Source organism: Psittacula echo (assembly GCF_963264785.1).
Source record: "Psittacula echo genome assembly, chromosome: 1".
Classification (NCBI taxonomy): Eukaryota; Metazoa; Chordata; class Aves; order Psittaciformes; family Psittacidae; genus Psittacula; species Psittacula echo.
The window spans coordinates 33,092,361-33,111,907 of NC_137735.1; the positions used below are offsets into that span (position 1 = coordinate 33,092,361).

General features: G+C 38.0%; 2 protein-coding genes across 23 annotated transcripts in view; one reads left to right on the forward strand and one right to left on the reverse strand.

The window, feature by feature from the left end:
* The window catches only part of PCM1 (pericentriolar material 1), a 44,401-nt gene extending 31,699 nt beyond the window's left edge, over nt 1–12,702 (forward strand). For 14 of the 22 annotated variants that reach the window (XM_080639227.1, XM_080639248.1, XM_080639245.1 and 11 more), the window contains 14 exons: nt 52–180; nt 772–892; nt 1,211–1,348; nt 1,601–1,734; nt 2,309–2,443; nt 2,970–3,167; nt 5,556–5,615; nt 7,381–7,519; nt 8,389–8,537; nt 8,695–8,770; nt 9,728–9,978; nt 10,211–10,303; nt 10,407–10,530; nt 11,478–12,702. In XM_080639227.1, the coding sequence (XP_080495353.1) occupies nt 52–180; nt 772–892; nt 1,211–1,348; nt 1,601–1,734; nt 2,309–2,443; nt 2,970–3,167; nt 5,556–5,615; nt 7,381–7,519; nt 8,389–8,537; nt 8,695–8,770; nt 9,728–9,978; nt 10,211–10,303; nt 10,407–10,530; nt 11,478–11,503 (1,773 nt within the window). In that variant the 3' untranslated portion in view covers nt 11,504–12,702. Of the gene's footprint in view, nt 1–51; nt 181–771; nt 893–1,210; nt 1,349–1,600; nt 1,735–2,308; nt 2,444–2,969; nt 3,168–5,539; nt 5,616–7,380; nt 7,520–8,388; nt 8,538–8,694; nt 8,771–9,727; nt 9,979–10,210; nt 10,304–10,384; nt 10,531–11,477 lie in introns of those variants that run through there. The other 8 variants (XM_080639249.1, XM_080639230.1, XM_080639241.1 and 5 more) reach the window with 6 other exon arrangements.
* Nucleotides 12,703–14,246: 1,544 nt separating this feature from the next.
* On the reverse strand, nt 14,247–18,030 carry LOC308223916 (general transcription factor IIE subunit 1-like; the record flags this gene model as incomplete). The annotated part of the gene is made up of 4 exons (XM_080623435.1): nt 17,252–18,030; nt 15,761–15,962; nt 15,021–15,247; nt 14,247–14,644 (listed from the first exon to the last, which is right to left on the reverse strand). Exons 1-4 carry the CDS (start codon nt 17,697–17,699, stop codon nt 14,247–14,249), a joined length of 1,275 nt encoding a protein of 424 aa, XP_080479561.1. The 5' UTR covers nt 17,700–18,030.
* Between the last annotated feature and the right edge of the window lie 1,517 nt (nt 18,031–19,547).

Genomic DNA, 19,547 nt, shown 5'->3' on the forward strand with positions numbered 1-19,547 from the left:
AGTCAAACAGATCTTAGATCCTTTTTTACAGTATTGGTTTATTTTTTCCAGGATATAGTGACCAGACATTTATCTGAGAACAGTGAAAGAGGGAAGTGCACAAAATCACTGAATTCTGGAACATGGGTGGCATCAAATTCTGAACTCACTCCCAGTGAAAGCCTTCCTTCTACAGATGATGTAAGTTTTAAAGTTCAGAAGCTAGTTTACTGTGAGCTTTTCTTTTTTTTTCAATTTACATGCATGCTTGTGTACTGAAATATTCAGTCTAGCAATTGACTTTTTCTAAAATTAGTATCAACTTACACAGACTTTTCTAAACAAAGAAATACAGGGGAATATTAATGCAAAAGTGATTAAGTATGGTAGGATTCTTGATGCTGGAAATGAACATGTCAGGAAGGAATATGACATGAAGGGAGATGTAAATCAGAAACTGATATTCAAAAGGAGTCAAAATCTGCTAGTAAGTAAGGTCAGGGCAAGTACTCATCTAAAGATTCCCCCCAGATTTTTGCTTTTTTGTATCTAAGGGATCACTGATGCCTCTGTAGAGTTTCTTTTGTGTTTTGTAGTTGAAATATTTGAAACAAATGTGGTAGAATTGCCTGATGGATCTATGCTGTAAGCAAGGTTGTTCCTCAGTCAGGCAGCCTGCTGACAAGTCTTGATACTGCAGCATGTGGCTGAAAAGAATTGCAGGCTTGTTGTTACATTTGTGAGAGGATGGTGCATTCCTGCTTTGTAGTCAGTTGTTTGATGTCTTTTCAGGAAGCGTTTGGCAAGAACTTTCCTACAGAAGCATGTCAAGGTTGTGAACAACATGATGCAGACAATAGGAGTATTATGTCTACATCTTCAAATTTTGAACCTTTTGCCACTGATGACCTTGGTAAGAATGATGTGATTTACCATGCTGTGTTACTCCCTCCCCCCCAAAATGCCTGCAATTGTCTGTGCTTAAATATAGCCTATTATTCTTTGACTTATAGTGTGTAATCACATGTTTCATAAAACGACACTTAGAGAAATTAGCCACTTGTGAAACACTTGGAGCTGATCAAAGTGTGTAATAAAGTACTATAATTCAAGTACAGTTTTATGTAGATTTCAAAACTTGTGGCTTTGAATTCGTTTTTATTATTGTTAATTTGACGATCAATTGAATTTTTTTTATTTAGATTAAAAGCTGTTTTTATTCTAAATATAGGCAACACAGTGATTCACTTAGATCAAGCTTTGGCTAGGATGAGGGAATATGAGCGTATGAAAATTGAAGCTGAAAGTACCCTTGACTCTGAGGGCTGCTGTAGTAATTTTCAGGGTGCTTCTGCTGCTAAATTAGAAGGTATGCACATATATACATATTTTGCCTAGTTTTAGAAAATAATTACTTTATCAGGAATCATGTAATTGGCTGAATTACTTTCCTCTTCATTTGTTTTGAAAACTTAGCAAAGTTTCCAAGGAACTTTATGTACTTAAGTAAATATTATTGATTTTTTTTAAATGAAAATATGTGGTTTTGAAACTGCATTTCTTTGATAGTGATGTTGAATGACTTAAATGTGCTTTTTTTTTTTTTTTTTTTTTTAACAAGGTCCAAGTAACAGTGAATGTCCTCCTGTGCTACAGTTAAATGAAGTCTCCGCAGTTCCGTGTCCTCGTATAGATACTCAGCAGCTTGACCGACAGATTAAAGCAATTATGAAAGAGGTCATTCCTTTTCTGAAGGTAAAATCTCCTTTCAATAAGGTGTGAATTAGGATAGGAAAGGGATCTGCACAATTGCATAGAAAGCATTGCTTAAAATTGATAACTTGCATCTTGGAAACGGCTGCCAATAAGCATGTATCAAGTTGCAGACTTTGCAGAGGATGAAGCAATAATTAAATGCTCCAACAGAAAGATTCTGTGGGGCTTTTAATAAGAGAAAAAGAAATTATAAGGTTTCTAGACTGCTAGAAAGGGCTGGGGACTTGCATCAAGAAGAATAGAAATTTATTTGTTTGGAGCTGACCAAATCAAGTAGAAATGTTTGTCCAAACATTGAAAGATGACATGTATTGAAAAAGTGGGATAAAGCTTTGTGTGTCATGGCAAATCAGTCATTAATGAAGTATGGTGTCTGCTATAATGGTGTTCCACTTAGTTTGTTTTGTGAGATGGGTTAGGACCTGCTCATAGAGTGCTGTTACTTTGGAGGACAGGTGATGTTTTTATAAATTGATTTCAGTATTGGACTCGATGGCTAGTTGTTTCGGGTTTTTAAGTAGTTAACTATGCTTATTGTGTGATACTTGTTTAGGAACATATGGATGAAGTGTGCTCGTCGCAGTTACTAACATCAGTAAGACGTATGGTCTTGACTCTTACACAACAAAATGATGAAAGTAAAGAATTTGTGAAGTTCTTTCATAAGCAGCTTGGCAGTATACTTCAGGTTAGTAGCTTTTCAGTGTTGTTTTGCCACCCTGTTTCAACTTGAATAATGAGCAACAGATAAACTGGCTTCCCTGAAGCTGTAAATTACAGCATAGCTGCTGCTGTTCGACTTTGATACAGCAATGAGGTATTTATTACTTTGTTTCCTAAAATTAAACTTCACTGGGTACAGAACTTCTTTTCCATCACAGCCAAACAGTGAGATGTGTATCTTCAGCCTGTGGCTGTCTTCCGAGAGTTCTGGTAATGCTCTTCATGGACTTTTTGTGTAAATTCCTTAAAATCGATAGGCTGCTCTTTCTCCTTTTTTTTCCCTACAAGAGTTTAAATCAGTAACTTGGTAAGTTCTGTTACTTGGTTAGAGATTCTACTTAAAATCTCTTTAAGACACTAAACTGTGCTTTAAAAGAAGTACTAGCTATTGTATACCTAACTAATTTTGAATTGTTAGGAATATGACAAATAATTGGTTTTCAAAGTTTGAAAGCCTGTTTCAGAAACGAAAGAATTGTTTCTCTTCACAGGATTCACTGGTGAAATTTGCTGGTAGAACATTAAAAGATTGTGGAGAAGATCTTCTTGTGGAGATCTCTGAAGTGTTATTTAATGAATTAGCCTTTTTTAAACTAATGCAAGACTTGGACAACAACAGTATTTCTGTAAAGCAGAGATGTAAAAGAAAAACAGAAACTACTGAAGTGATACAATCTTATGCTAAAGAGGTTTGTTTTATTATATTTTTGAAATATGTAGCTTTTTTAAGTCTCTTATATATCTGTATTTCCTAAACTAGTTCAATTACCTTAGTTCATACATTGTATATATGTGGGATTTGGGAGTTTTGTTGGGTATTTGTGGTTTGTTGGTTTTCATTTTACAAATGAATGCTATGTAGTTACAGTATTGCTTGTGTAGAAGTATGAACTAGTTTTCCTCAGTAAGGGAGATGTCCTGTATTATAGATGAGCATCTGTTACACATATCTAAGTGTAGACTTTTGTTTTGATAATTCACAGGAAATGTGTTTTAATGGTTATATGTGCACATAAGAATGAATGGTCAAGTCTTGGAATAGTATTAACATCTAAGGCCATTATGTAGTTATTGTGGTTTAACCCCAACTAGCAGCTCAGCACCACACCGCCACTTGCTCACTTCCCCCCAGTGGGATAGAAGGAAGAATCAGAAGAGTAAAAGTGAGGAAACTCATGAGTTAACTTAAAGGACAGTTTAACAGGTAAAGCAAAAGTCCAATGTGCAAGCAAAGCAAAACAAGGGATTCATTCACTACTTCCCATTGGCATGGAAATGTTCAGCCATCTCCAGGAAAGCAGGGCTACATCACACATAATGGGTACTTGGGAAGATAAATGCCATCCCTCTGAAAGTATACCCCTTTTTTCTTCCTCCCCCAGCTTTAAATGCTGAGCATGACACCATATGGTATGGAATATCCCTCTGATCAGTTGGGGTCAGCTGTTCTGGCTGTGTCACTTTCCAGCTTCTTGGCATTCCCAGCCTGCTCTCTGGTGGAGTGGTGTGAGGAGCAGAAAAGGCCCTGGTGCTGTGTTAAATAGTGCTCAGCAATAACTAAAACATTCCTGTGTTATCAACACTGTTTTCAGCACAAATCCAAACTATAGCTCCATACCAGCTAACATGAAGAAAATTAAACCTATCCCAGCTATATATTTTGACATGGCAGTCCCAGTTCATCATTTCTCCATCTATGCCTACAGCTTTCTTTGCAGTAGCTTAGGCACCATCTTTACCTAACTTGAATAAGTCCTATGCAGTCATCAAATAGTTGGCTTGTTGGCATATGTGGAAAGTATCACTTTCTAGACTCAGAGTATAAAACATGTATAAAATTTTCAGAAATATTTGAGACTGTGGTACATATTCTGCTCTGACAAAGCAAGTTTTGGTTGGCTTTTGCACCATTTACATTATTAAGATGTTGTATCACCATTTCTGATTTTAGTATTGCAGTTTTTAGGAGTATAGCATTTTTTAATTAAAAAATGAACTGTTTACAAAACAAACACTTAAACAGATCATGTTCATATACTTAAATCAGTCAGGTATCTACCTTAATGTTTCTTGTATAGTTATGACTTCAGTGTCCTTTCAGGTTTCTTTTAGAAAAGCGAAAACTAAAGCAAACCCTTAACTCATTTTGAAATTTCAGCAGCAGGTATTTTGTGAATCTGTCATAAAGTTCTATAAGCAGTTTTAAGCATATCATCAGCTATATTTCTAGTTCAACTTGGGTATACCAGTAATATGGCTGGTATGAGAGAGACTGCGGAGTGCCTTGTAAAAAGGCCAAAGAAACACTCATGTCCAAATCTTTCTGAATTCAGACTTCTTTCTATCTGAAGTTGCTCGTTGGTCCCTTGTTACTTAAAGGATTGATTCATACATTCTTACGAGGATGCATAGAGCCAACTTTTTTTAAAGGATTGAGTCATAAATTCTTACGAGGATGCATAGAGCCAACTTAGATCTGGCATTTATTACCTTTTCCTGGAAGATGGAGAAATAGGGTGAACGTCTATTTGCCTTGTTCCTATGGCAGTAGTTCAGATTCAACAGAGTGAGAGATGAGCCAGAACTGATAGGTCTCCAGTTACTTTGTACAGATCTGCACAATTATCTTCGTGTGGTCTTCTTGCAACTTTCAGCTCTGGGATCCTGATGCAGACACATCTGATCTTGCTCAATTTTGTGGCTGTCTTGAGCCCAATAAGCTAACTGGTTTTAGATTCCATGCTGAAAAACACAGCACTATCTTGACAAGAGCTGGTGTATCTAATTCTGTATGTTAACTATGATTCAACTATAGTTTGGAGAATTAGCCCACATAGACATAAGTGTTTGAATAGAAAGGGCTAAAACTGTTTTTGTAATGTTTTGCAACTCTCAACTTGTTAAAGCATCTGTGTAAACAGGTCATAGTGTAGAAGTCCCTGTGGCTTACTGCCTTCTTGAGATAGTAGTTCTTGATAAGATTGGCATTTCAGCCAGGCTTTCATGAATCCCTATTTTGGTTCAGTATTTCAAATTTATTTCAGTTTAGAATTGAAGACAGTTTGTGTTTCTTCTAGGCAAAAAAAGGTGTCCAGGTGGATGTTTGTTCATCTGCTGAAGATGTCGATGAGGACAAAGTATGTTTATGCTTCTCAACTGTCTTTATTCCTCAGATAATTTCACAGATTACTTAGTCTTACTGTTTCTGTCATATAAATCTAGTATCTGTAAGGAGCCCATTTCCAAGTGTTCATAAATATATTCAACGTTATGGGGTTTATCTCCTTTTTGTTATTTTCAGTGATTTATTTTATCAAAGTAACAAAGTAAATTATAATTTCCTTTTTTAATATGAGTAGATGGTCTGGGAAGGAAGTGACTATCAAAAAATTTGCCTTCATCAATAAATCTCTGTTACTGTATGCATTCAGTAAACGTGACTTGGCTATCAGTTTCTTGGTTGCTCTTGTTTTATTCTTGTTTCTACTGCAGAGCCATTACTAGGTTAAACACTATAATAAAGTATTATCTTGTTACCTTTCAAGAAGTGCATTCAGATGAACAAAGATAGTATTAAGGATGTTTTTCTGTTTATTGTTGGTGTCCTTTATATAGAGTGACTTTTACTTTAGGACTGACAATTTGAAAGTCTAAAGCAAAGTGTATGTTGTATGCTACACAACTGAAATGGAGTAATTTGTTACACTCACTGAGCAGCTTCAGGATAGGATTTCATTTTTCCTTTTAGTATTCATTTTCTGTATTTTTAAAGAAAAAAGGAAATACCTGTTCTGAAAGTGTTTGTTGTGGGATTTGGTCTGGGGCTGTTTCCCGTGTTCTCAGCTCAGAGCACTGAGCATGCAGTCATTTGCTGAAGAATTCAGTAACAAGGACAGCTTAACTATTTTTAGTAATCAGCATTTTATTTCTTAATGGTATGGAATAAGTTGTTTTCATCTGAAAGAGAAGGCAGAAGTTTTTTGTTGGGACACAAGGTACTTGCGGTTCTCGAAGTATGCATTTGCTCTTGAGTGTTGAATGTCAGTGCCCCAGATTTCTGCCTTTGCTCTTTAAGCTTGTTTTGAAAACCACTAAGATCATTATGTTTGGGGAGATAGGTTATATATGAAGCTTTGTAGTTTCTGCTGGAATGTTGCACTCTTTCCAACCAAGGGAAAGAAATGGGTAAAGTACTAAGTAGAATGTTGAATGCTTTCCCAAATGGGCATAGGCATATGTGTAGGCATGTATGGGCTTAGAGTTACTGTAGCACTGCTTTGGCACTAAAAGCGCGTATCACTTATTAAGGTTGCATATCACTTAATATGGTTGCTGTAGTGTAAAAGAATGCTGTCAAGGTTTGAAGCCTAGCTGAGGGATCTACTTGGGGGTTCATATAGACTAAGCATCATTTTCTTACTGAAGTTATTTAGAAAATCATTCAACAGAGAAACTGCTGAATAGCTGTTGCTAAAGAAATGAGAAGCTGTAGTTAGAAATATTCCTAATGTTTTCTAGAAGTCATTTAGAAGCAGGGAAATTGCTAGAAGGTACTAATGCAGGTGTGTCTGTCTTCCTCTAGATAATGACAAACCTAATTTAAATAAGCCTTTTTAAGCTAGAATACTGATCAGTGTGAACCTTTTCAGATAATGAAAAACTCAAGTTACAATGTCCTTGATAGCACTGTCTGAACAGTGCATGATCTCTTATAGCAGGCTCTAATGCTCTGTTTTAGGAGTAGCTTTGCAGTATTCATTTCAAGGCCTTAAGTACTACTTAAACATTAATTTTAGTCTGTAGATATTTTTGAGTAGCAAAGGTGACTCCTTGATGCAGAAACCATAACTTAATCTATAGATAAGCAAACATGAAAATGCACAATATTCCTTGTTTTCTTAGGACAAGGATGAGACTGAAAATGTTAAAGAAGTACAGGACTCAGAAATATATGATGGTAACGGAATTCCTGGAAGTATTAGGTCTGATGTGTCTGATCCAGAGGAAGATGAGGAGAATGAAAGTGGTCCAGTGGCAATAAGTAAGTGATTTTTTGTATAGCTCATTATTCAGTGCTTTCACTGTAGTTTTGACCAGCTAATTTTACAACAGGATTTGCGTGAAATACTGCTGTAACACCTCCTCTCATGGATTTTCTAGTCACAGAGTCACAGAATGGTCTGGGTTGGAAGGGACCTTAAAGACCATCTAGTTCTAACCCCCCTGCCACTAGACCATTGGAGGGTGCTTAAAGCCTTGCCCAACCTGGCCTTGAACACTTCCAGGGATTGGGCATCCACAGGTCTTTTCCAGTGAAAGTTTTCCAGTACTGTATTTGCTAGTATTGTGTCATGGGTTAAACATTCCAATTAGAACAGCTTTTTCTTGTAATCAGTACATCTTTAAAAACAGATTCTAATCAGATTGTTACATATTCCGTCTCAGCTAAACTTGAAGTTTCTCAACCTTTAAATTGAACATATGAAAGCTGCTGAAATTTCATTTTTTTTTTTCATGTAAATGATGATTTTATTTTTTTTTAATATGCTTCCACTTGAACTTGCGTATTTTTTAATAATTTGTTGTCCTGTTTATGGCCTTACACCAAATACAGCTTGGTTTCACTTAAATTTAATTTCTTCACATCAACTTGTTTAATAACTTAGATATTTCACATCAACACAGTGGTGTTTGTTTGCAAGATAGCTTATGGGGAGCATATGGATCCTTGAAAGTTCAGTCATCACTATATCTTAAATTTCAAAGAAAGTTTTGAAGTAAGAGTTGTAACTGATCATTGCAGTAAATTTCCAAAAGGGGGTTGGGTTTTGCAGCCTGACTTTTACTCTGTCAGGCTATGTCAGTGTGCAAATATAATATGGAGGTGGTTTTCCATTGATTTGCCTTCAGGTTTATCAAAGGCAGAAACCCAAGCTTTGACTAACTATGGTAGTGGAGAAGATGAGAATGAAGATGAAGAAATAGAGTTTGAGGAAGGGCCTGTTGATGTGCAGACATCACTACAAGCGAGCAGTGAAACAACAGCTGAAAATGAACAGGTATCACCAAAGCTGTAAATGTGGTAAAAACTTGAGCCAGTGCACAGCTTTTCAGTACATATTTGTATGTATCTCAGTTTTTCTTGTTGCACTGTTTTCATACTAATGAAAGTAGAATGGTAGAAGAAATTAACTTGTTTGCAACCTTCCTTAATAGACTTCAAAGCAAGAATTGAGTAGGACAAAAAGCAGTGAGATTTTGTCGTCAGAACAAGAATCTGTTAATGTTAAAGGTAAGGACCCCTATGCAGTAACTGAGAGATTAACACTTCTGTATGAATTTGCATGCTGCGAGAATTATCTTGGACAGTGCCTGTGATACATGTGATTAAAAGGAAGGTGTTGAAAGCTGCAAGAGTTTACTGGGCTGGGTTTTCTTATGGAACCACATCAGTTGACTAGGTCTCTCTCTGTTGATGTAGACACAGCAGACCTTTTAAGGCGGAAACCTGGAATAAACTTATCTAGATAGATGTGGTTTTGATGCTTGAAAATAGCATGAATTTCAGTTAACTGTTGCAGCCCTTGGCATATGATTGTACCAGAGTTAAATTTGTCAGTTACAGTATTTTGATGTTTAGATTTGCCTAGTACTTGCTTTTCTGCTACTACCATTTACTAGCAATTGAAATCACTTTATATTTTAGGGATTTACTTCTGTGAGTAATGCTGTGTTGTAACTGATTAAGAACAGAGAAATCATTTTCTGCCAAAAGGCTCTACCGGGTGATATGAATGTTAAATTCTAATCCAGCAGTTTTACCACCTTCTCCTGGGTGTCCTTCTGTTGCAAATACTTGGTTTGTTCTTGGTCTTTCTCCATAGGCTAAAAGCACTAGTTGAGTAGATCCTGTGTTGCCATAAGAATGTGGCAAAATGTTAAGGAATTTATTGTTCTGTATTGTTTATTTCTTCATATCTAGAATGAATATTTTACAGTAGGCCATACAGTTCTGGAAGTTGTTTTTCGTTGCTTCTTTGTTTTTAAAGCTGTATCAAGTCAGATATTTTGAAGTCACGTTCTGTCTTGTGATAATTGCTGATACTTAACAAGAGTACAAGTAACTTCCATTGTTCATTTGTAGCTTTGGATCATAATCTAGAAAACATAATAGAAGGATCCGGGAATTTTGTATGCTCAGGATCTTTTCTTATCTCTATGTAGTTAAAATGTAGTTCTGTGGTTTTAGGTGAACAAGATGTGGCTACAATTTTGCCTCATTACCTCAATGGCGTAGAGAATACACCACCTTTAACACTCAGTACTCCAGAATCCTTTATAACAGCCAGTGTGAAAACAGAAGAATCAAGCTCCTCTTTAGCAGTAAATGAAACTCAAACACTAGATACAACATGTGTGGAAAACAAATCAGCTGCAAGTTCTGAAAGCTCCATGGCTGGCAGCCCCGATACAGAGTCACCTGTGTTGGTGAATGAATATGTGCGTATATTTCCATTAAGATACATCCAAGAGAAATTAGAAGCTTTTTTCTATTTCAGTGTTATGTCTAGTTTACAGTCTTGTTCAGTTTTCATTTGTGAATTTGATATGGGTATTGGGTTTTTTGTGTACTTTATTATAATAGTCAAGAATCTAATTTTTGAGGGAAGATAAACTGAAGTAGCACTATCTATGAGTAGCAGTCTTAAATTGCCACCGTTTCTGTTTACAGGAAGCTGGTTCTGGAAATGTAAGTCAGAAATCTGATGAAGATGACTTTGTGAAAGTTGAAGACTTGCCTCTTAAACTTGCAGTATACTCAGAGGTATTTTGCTATTGTTTGTGGGGTTGTTATTTAGCAGTCTTAATTATCAAGAGAGCAATAAGAATTATCCAGTATTTTGAGTTTTGCTTTCTGTCTTACAAAGGCAGATTTAATGAAGAAAGTGGCAACAGAGGCCCAAACCAACAGTTTGTCTGATGAATTACTGGGTGGAGGTGAAGCTCAAGATCAAGAATTAGTAGGAGATGCTCAAACTTTGAAAGAACCTGGTAAAGATTATTTTTGAAGTCCTGTACACCTATTGGGGAAAACACTCTGGAATGGCCTAGAATTTAAATATCTTGTTAGCACTGATGGAAGTAAGCAGTCATTGTGGTGCTGAAAGACTATCCTTTTTTGTTACGTGCATTTTCAAATGATGTATTGAAGTAAAGGGATTTTGCTTCTGTGTCCTTTCTGTATACATACTTTTGTTAGATTATGTGGCTGATAGTCATAAAAAGTAACATGTTATAAGAAGATGGTTTTAAAACTTATTAAAATGGAACAGTATTTTTGTTCCTTATTACACAAGCTGAGGTTTAATAATGATGTAAATTCTAATTGGTGTTGTCTGATATAATAATGCTTAATACAATTTGCTGACAGACTGCTTAGTAGTTTTGTAATAGCAGAGTTCAAGAGACTTCTCAATAGTAAAGTCTCTCTTCAGGGAAATGAAAATAATTTTTAATGTGAAGCATACCATGAGATACACACTGAAAGTTTTTTCTATGACAACAATAAAAACTTGTCACTCTCATGAAACAGTATTTATGCAGCTACAACAACCTAATGGTAATACAGGTCAAAAAAACCTTTGTGGGTTTGTTTTTTTTTTTTTAATGTTGATATTGTAACACAAGTTATGGCATTACAGGCTTATGTTCTGTTGTTAGGCTTGTAGTTCTCCAGTGGAAGGTACAGTACAGACATATATAAATGCATGAACTGGGTATTCTGATGGTAGTTTTCTGCTAATGTGACTAGTTCCAATTCTTCAAACAATACAAGTTGTTCAAGTAAGCAGTGACTCAAAATACTTGTAAAAAAGGTTGAGGATGAGATACTTCATCAAGGTGATTTAATGGATCCTTACAAGGAGCTGAAATGTGTTCAGGAGCTGTTTGATGCCTTGTAGCTATTAGACAATAATGAGTATTCTCTTGTTTGACAGAAACTTTTGGAGCTCAAAGTGGATGAGAACAACCTTGAAGATACATAAACTCCTTGTATACAAACACATATAGAAGATCATCACTTATTTCCCAGAATTCTGGAAGTGTATAAACATGTAAAATTTCTGACACACTGCCTCTTAGGATAGGTATGCTAACTTCTGCCTGTGGCAGTTTGAACAGCTGGAACTGAATCTTCTTCTATTCGGTTTTGCTGCACTGTTCTTTTTCTGTCTTAACCTTTATTTTTATTGTGACTTGTTTGGTAATTTTTAAATTGTTCAGAATGGTAGTTTCAAATAAAGTTTGGACTTGTCTGTAAGTTCATCTTCTGAAAAATTTTACTCTGGCTTACAAAATGGTATGCAGTTTGGTGTTGGAAGTTAATTAACTTTAATCTTGGAATGCTTATAGCAGCCTGTTACTCCTCTTCAAAGAAACATTGCTAATTTTCCTGGGACAAGAAACTCTTGTCCCACAGAGTTTATCTTCTACAAATACAAGGTGTTGGCACAATATATGCCTTACCTGTTGCTTGTATAGCCTAGAATATAGCTGGTCTGTAACAAACAAACCAAACAAAAAATATTCCTGTTCAGGGCCTGTGGAATTCATTTCTATTAGCACACTTTACTTACCTGAGGCGAAGTAAATACCCTAGGTTTGTAGTTAACTGCAGAAACCAGCTCTTGCTTTCTGCATTTTCTGTATTGACTTCCAATGTGCAAAGGAATAAATCTGTCTGAAAAATTCAGTGTTGTTACAGTTGCTGCAATAGGAACAGATTCTACAGGCTTTCAAATGTATTTGACTGTGAAGAGTTTCAGCGTTGAAAGGAAAAAATTTAGGAAATTTATGTTTAAAAAACCTCAAACAGTTAAAGTTAGCACCTATTGAAGTTTCATAGCAAAGGCAGGACTAGGGTTGTAGAAAAGTAGATTGGAAAAATCTCTCTTTCAGATGAGAGTTGCTAATAACAGAAAGTCATAAAACAGAGCTAGAAATATCTTATTTGGCATATCTATCTGCTGCATTATAGCGATCCATTTACCTTAAAAACAAAGTTTTCCTGAAAGTCGTTAAAATGCAATGGTGATCTTTCTTTAATTCAGAATTGTCTTCCTTTTGAGGTCACTGTAATAATATGGCTATATGCTGTGAGAAACAGTCTAGTGCCAGTGAAGCCTAAATATGCCTGAAATTTGAATAAAAAGGAGAGTGTGATTCTTCTGTGATTTCTTTTTTTTTTTTTTTTTTAGTTTGAGTCTCTCCAGGTTTTATGAGTGCATTTCGAAATGACAGAGCACAATCCAAAGAAAAAAGGATATCAAAAAGTTCAATTTAGTTACTGTGCAGGCTCTAAACACACTGTGGTACTGTGTGCAGAAAAGAACTTCAGTTTTGGGGACAGAGGAAATACATTGTGACAAGAGCAAACATGTGAAACAAAATTAAAGTTTATAATCACTAGAGTAAGGCACAAGAATAAGTAAGTCTGTGAGTATACCTGAAAGGGGCCATTTTCATAGTGTAGAATGGTAAGATTTCTGAATAGTTGAGCTTAGAATTTAATGATTTACCATTTAAACTAGATTGGGCTCAAGAAATGGCATAAGCACACACCATTCCTGAATTCTTGTTCTGGAATGGTATGTACAAACCGTGAACTGACATGGTATTTCTTTGGTCATGCTTTCTCTCTACCCTTTCACTACAGGCTGGCTGAGGTTGGCAGGGACCTGTGAAGCCCATCTTGTCCAATCCCACGCTCAAGCAGGGCTACTCAGAGGTGGATGGTTAGGACTGTGCCCAGTTGTATTTGAGTATCTCCACAGTGGGAGACTCTACACAATATCCCTGGGCAAGCTCATGCCAGTGCTCAGTTCCTCCTAAAAAAAGTATTTCCTAACATTGAGGGAAGAACCTGTGTTTCAGTTTCTGCCCATCATTTACTTTCATTCAAGTAGGAGTGCTGAGGAATTTAAGATCTTCCTTATATTCTGATGCCACTCTTTCTGCTCATGTCATTCAGTTCAAGTGGAATGTGTTTTTCCAGTGGTAGCAGGGCAGATCTTGGTTTAAAAAGGTTATGGGAGAAGAGATGAACTGTGAGAAGCAGCAAGCGTTTCTTGCTGTCTTAGCCATCCATACCAAAATGTTACATTTTACTGTCTAGTGTCCATTGCACAGTTCATCACAAAGAATTCAGGTAACTATTTTTAAGATTAAATTTAAAGAGGTCACAGGTGGTTCTATCCTACAGCCAATGCAATTTAGTAACAGTTGTTATTGCTGTATAGTGAATGACGTAATAAAACAAATAGAATACACTGGTGTGGAGTGGAACCAAATCATATTTGGCTTCAACTCATTTTCACTACTGGAAGTATCTGCTAGTTCTGTATGGAAGGTGGAATAATAGATTTCTTACAAACAGAGTTCACCAATGCTTTTGAAACTTTATTTTAATCAATCCACTGTACTGCAAAATTATTCATGCTCCAAAACTAATTACAGCATTCACAAAGTCTAAGCATTAAGACAACAGAAAACCCCTAATAACTTTGGGTGGCTTTTGCTGCAATGCTAGCATTTTGAGCTGTAGTCACCTACTACAGGTTTATAATCTTACATAAGAGGAAGGAATTCAAACAAAACCACCCTTTGGTGGTAAACTTTGAAGAACATAAGTTAAACTAATAGATTGTCTTATTGCAAAAGAAGCCTTTACCCATTCTACACAAATTCGCATGTTCACACGGCCGTATTTATTCAAAGACAGACTGGAACATTTTTTGCCCTACTTTAATATACTCTTCCCTCTCTTCATTTGTCATTAGAGACACAAGCTCTGGATTTTCATTAACTTCACCGTATGAATGAGGCTGACCAGCTACCATTAAAATAGGACCTTGTGTTTCCTGTTCTTCCTCCTCTTGTTCAAAGTTGCTGCCTGCTACTTCCATTCCTGCTGCTCTTGAGTGCTTGGCATCACCTTCAGACTCACTAACATCACTGCCTGATTTGGGTGGTTTGCTTTTGACAACAGGAGCCTTGTCTATGCTAGATGACAGCTTGGGTTCATGGAGCAGAAGAGTCCTGAGGATTTCATTATCAGTGACAGTTTCTTTACCACTTTCTTCAGTTTCTTCAGAGGCATTTACTGCTAATACACAACACTAAGTATCAGAGGTATCCATAGTTTACAGTTACCACAGGCATTCTGCATGGTTTCTTCTACTCTGAATCATTACTATAGGATTTTCTTCAAAGTGCAGACATCTCCAGGAGTCTTCCACTTTAAAGGTTGCCATTAATGTTACTGCATGGCTAGAGCTAAAAATTTCAGGGGCTGGAATCTGACCTCTGACTTTATAAATGCTGTCAGGCTAAAGACTGTTTTTTATAAGCTGTGATAACCACTAGTGCAGAATTGAAGTGTAACTCTACATTCTAAACCAAGCTGACTATATTTTCGATAGGGAAGCTATGTTTAAATGCAGTAAGACTGCCAAACTTAAAGTATTTGCTAAAAAACTTACCAACACTGTTGTTGGCGGTTCTTGTTGCTCCTTCCACAGTGCTCTGCAACATCCAGATAGGTTGCTTCTTAGTTGGTTTTTCTCTTGTTTTCTTCTTGTGCTCAGAGTCTTGGACATCAATAACTAGGTTTTGAGTGTACATATTGCTGTAAGAGGAACATCTGCTGGCCCATTTCTCAGGTTGGCTGCAGGATTCCGGCGCACTTGAACCCACCTTCTCATCAAAGCTGGATGAAACATCACCCATTTGGGGCAGGTTAAATTCAGGCAAGAACCCCCCAGTTCCCATACAAGCAAACAAAACAAGACCAAGAAAAAGCGTATTTTGTCAGCAGAAAAGCTTTAACCAGTGCTCTATGTTAAAGCAATTCTCATTCCTTGTTGCTTCATCTCAGAGGCAAGTGGCTCTGAACTACTGATTTTTGCATGGTCTCTTCAGTTATGTGTCTCTGGATGGAACATGCTGCTAGAGAAACATTACTTTCTCACAGAAAGGGTTATAGAATATTAGCTGAAGAAGTCTGGAAAATTACTTTTAAAAGCAGCAAAAATAAAGCTATAAGTACATAACAATAATTTAGAATGCCTTAGATATTGCAGGCTTCTTCATTAAGCACCCGACAAAGCAGAACTGAGTAGAAAGTGGGCTGCAATTCAGTATTTCAAAGGTTTTACAACTGAGCAGCTTGTGGGGGGGGGGGGGTGTTTGCTGATCAGAACTTTGAAGGTTACGATTATACCTTTCTGACAATTCTGGTATTTCTGTTGGCTGCGGTTCCAGCAACTCATATGGCAGAACAATGTCTTCAGTTTCACGCAGCAGCACAAAGACAGGTTCCATCTGCTCATTGAATTTCGCTAGCAAGGTTTGAGGGTCACGCTTCAGAAGTGCTGAGGCATCTTCCTCTACTTCAGTGTTGCAGTAAGTGCAGTGGAAAGTCTCTGCAACATGATCCACATTGGGAATTCTTGAGTTCATAGGACACAAAAGACCAGCAGTATCTTGTTAAGAAATCCATAACCTGAACTATTAGCAAAACATTGTTTGTTCACATTAACTAGGGAACTCAAGTTATAAGAGCAAGCCTTTTTTTTTCCTTTTGGAGAGGGACTGGTATTCACGCACTTACTATGCAAGGGAGAAATGGCTGTATTGGGGGAGGAAAAGTTGGCTAGACATGGAGTGTCATCAGATAGTAAGATCTAATATTTTTTTCCTCTGTTCTCATCTGTTTCTTAGCTCATCATGTAAGAAAATACATTTGCTAGTATAAATAGCATCTGTTGTTCATAGGTTTGAAGTTCAGAAAGACTCATTTAATGCTGAACTCCTGTATTTATGTCTCAAGCAAGAAGAAAATTAAAGCATATTCTATTAAAAATACATTGCGAGCCTCAGTGTTTGCAATGTTGACAAAATCCCTCCATTTAGAACAAGTCATGATTTTGCTAACTGACAGTACACTCCTTTCACCTTTGACGTTCCAAGCTAGGCATGTAAAGTTCACTCTCTCTGGCTCTGGCATCCTTTGCCAATTCTACAGCCCAGATGTTAACAGCACAGCAGCTGCGCTTAGGGTAATGCATTGTAGTATGATGCCATTTTAACTCATTTTGAAAGAGTACTTTCTGTTGAGTTATTTTTATTTTAGAGAAAAGAAGCCCTCAAGCCCTGACACATCTGCTGTGGATGTGTTGTGCTGCCACAGGAGAAGCCCAAACTTCCTCACTTCCAGCACACGGAGCAATGGAATACCTCTACTTCTGAGTGCAATACTCTTATCACAGTAGTTGGCTGCAAACAGTTTTCTCCATCTTATCCAACTCTTTCAGCAGAAGAAGTGAACACACAAATGGATTAACTGATGCATTCAAAACAGAGTCAAACGAGTACTATATTCTCATTCCTGTGTGAGGAAGTGAGGATCACAAGACTTTGGTGAGTAGTCTTAAAACAGGTTGAAAGTCTTGTTCATAGCAAAGCTGAGGCCTGAAATCTGACTCCAAACCCCAGCACGTACATTTAAGATTGTTCTTCCTCTTGCTTGGCCTGTTCTACAGGAACAGCTTTCTTCTTACCCTCACCTCCCAGCTTCTCCTGTCCTAGGACCTTTTCCGCCAGCAAACAAGAAATATATTCTAAGAATACGCTTTTATTGCAAAGTTTGCATAGGAGCTAACTTTGTGCTATCAAATTTACTCTTTAAGACAAGAGCAAATGAGCAACATACCTGTAAACACATCAAAGAGCTGATTGACCTCAAGGTCCGTGTAAGTGCTGGAGCAAGACGGACATTTGAAAGAGAACCTGGTAGTTGAATCCCGCTCATCCGCTTCTATTTTCCGGCGTATATGATCCATTTTGTACTTTACCACATCCACCAGCACCTTGTAGTTGATGTAATAGTAATTGTGCCTTGTGCTCTTCCCGTTAGGCCCTGTTTCAACTCGCATACGCAGCTTCACAAACTTGTCTGCCTTGAGCGTGTTGAGGATAGCGCGCAGTTGCTTACGTTCATACTTGAGCAACTGTAACAGGTCATCTTCTTTGATGCAGGGGTAGCGGATCAGTAAATCAAGGGCCAGGGAGTGCTCTGCTCCATAGAAACCACGCACTACATGTTTGGCCAGGCTCTTTAGGGCTGCCGGGACCTCTGTGATAACGTTTTGCTCTTCCATCAGGAGCTGAACCACTGTCAGAAAGAGAAGTGCTGCACAACAGACAGAAGGGAGGTGAGCTATAGTGATCCTTTCTTAGCACTGACCTGCTCTTACAGCAGGTCATTTGCTGTGCTGTGCTTCTGCAAGAGTCTTCGTGGAACAGATTGATGTCAAATCCTTAATCTGCAACTGTGAATGGGGACGGTATCAAAGATTACTTAATTTTGATGTAAATTATTCATGTCCTCTTGTGTAAAAATCCACAGAAAATATATAGGAAAACAGGTTACAGAAAGTTCATAATAATTCTCTTTACAGAGGACAGCACGGTTATCTTGCATGTTCAGGTCTGCCCAAAGTATCTGTTTTCATTCACAGCCAGCCAGGTAAAAGCTGAAGTTAAGACCATGCACCTTCAAAAGTAAAGCTCAGGACACAAGCTAGGTAAGAAATCTTTGGCTTAGTTCATAACAACGTGCGAAATAGATGAGCCTGCATCTCCCTTTGCAGCAAAGCCACAAGAGGTGTTTCAACACCTTTTAGCTTGTACTTTGTGATTTTTCTGCTGGCTGCTGCATGGCAAATCTGGGGCACAGGGTGCTCCATCTTGTCTGGCACTGCGTTCACTCAGCACTGGGTGCCTGGGGCTGTGCCTGCTTTTTCCACCACACCAGATCACCAGGGAACATCTGTAGCAGAACATTTTACTCCTTAGTACTTAATCAGTCCAGCTGTCCTAACCATGCCTTACTTGTGAGAAGTGGAGGGAAAATAAAAGAATTGGCATAGGTTTCAGTAAAGCCACGTCCCAATTTCCTTCTTTGAGGCATATTAACATCCTACAGTGGTGTTCGGTAGTACAGCCACCAGGCAGGCTGCTGTGCCAAGAACTGTGCCATGTGCAGCCAGGCAGTGCTGGTGTAGCTACAAGACCAGGCAGTGAGCAGGCAGTGGATGTGTTACAGTGCACTGGCACCTGCTGCTGAGGTGCAGCTTGCTCAAGCACAGGTAATGCCACACAGAGCTTCCAGGTGCCCTTCATCAGAAATCCTAGAGAAAAACCCAAACCTGTTCACAGTAGCCTGGTAGTTGAGCCATAATTGAATTTACATCTCACAGGAGCAGCCTTTTGGATAACCGAAGCCAAACATAAACCTGCTGGTCTGAGGCTGGAAACCCTGAAAGCAATAGCACCACAGTGACCTAAATTTCCTCTCACAGGGAGAGTGGGGAAACTGTAAGAGGCTGCCCAGACTGGACAAGAGCCTGAGCAGCCTGACCTTGCTTTAAGATTAGTTGTGCCCAGGTTTGGACCAGATGGCTTCCAGGTCCTGTCTAACCTAAATTCTTCTCTTCTGTTCCAAGTGAGGTAAATTTAAGCAGAGTAAGAAGAGAAGCTTTGGGGACATCAGTCAGTTCCTTGACAATCCCCCTCAGACTCCAAAAAGAGCACTTTTGTGCTTTTTCCACACGAGCCTGGAGCATTTTTTTAGTTTTTATTGTTGTTTTCATAGTTCTACTTTTTCACTTCTCCTTTGCCCTCATCCTCAAAAGAGGCTCAACTACAGTGCACCTGACTGTCATGTTGAGACAGGCAGCATAGCTCACCACAAGACAAGCAATAGTCCCTTCCACAGGCAGAAAAGGTTGGGATCTGCAGCTTGCATTCAACCAAGCTTCTCAGAAGCTAAACCCTGTTCTTGCTGCCAGCCAGGTCCTCATGAAGGTTTGACATGTATGTGGATGTGCCTGTGGTGGGACACGGACATACTCTAGTCCAGAGTCGGGAGCTCCATCTGCTGAGCAGGGACTAGATGCTTAATAAAATCATTTCAACTGCAATCCGGCCTCCACCTCTTTCCCTGA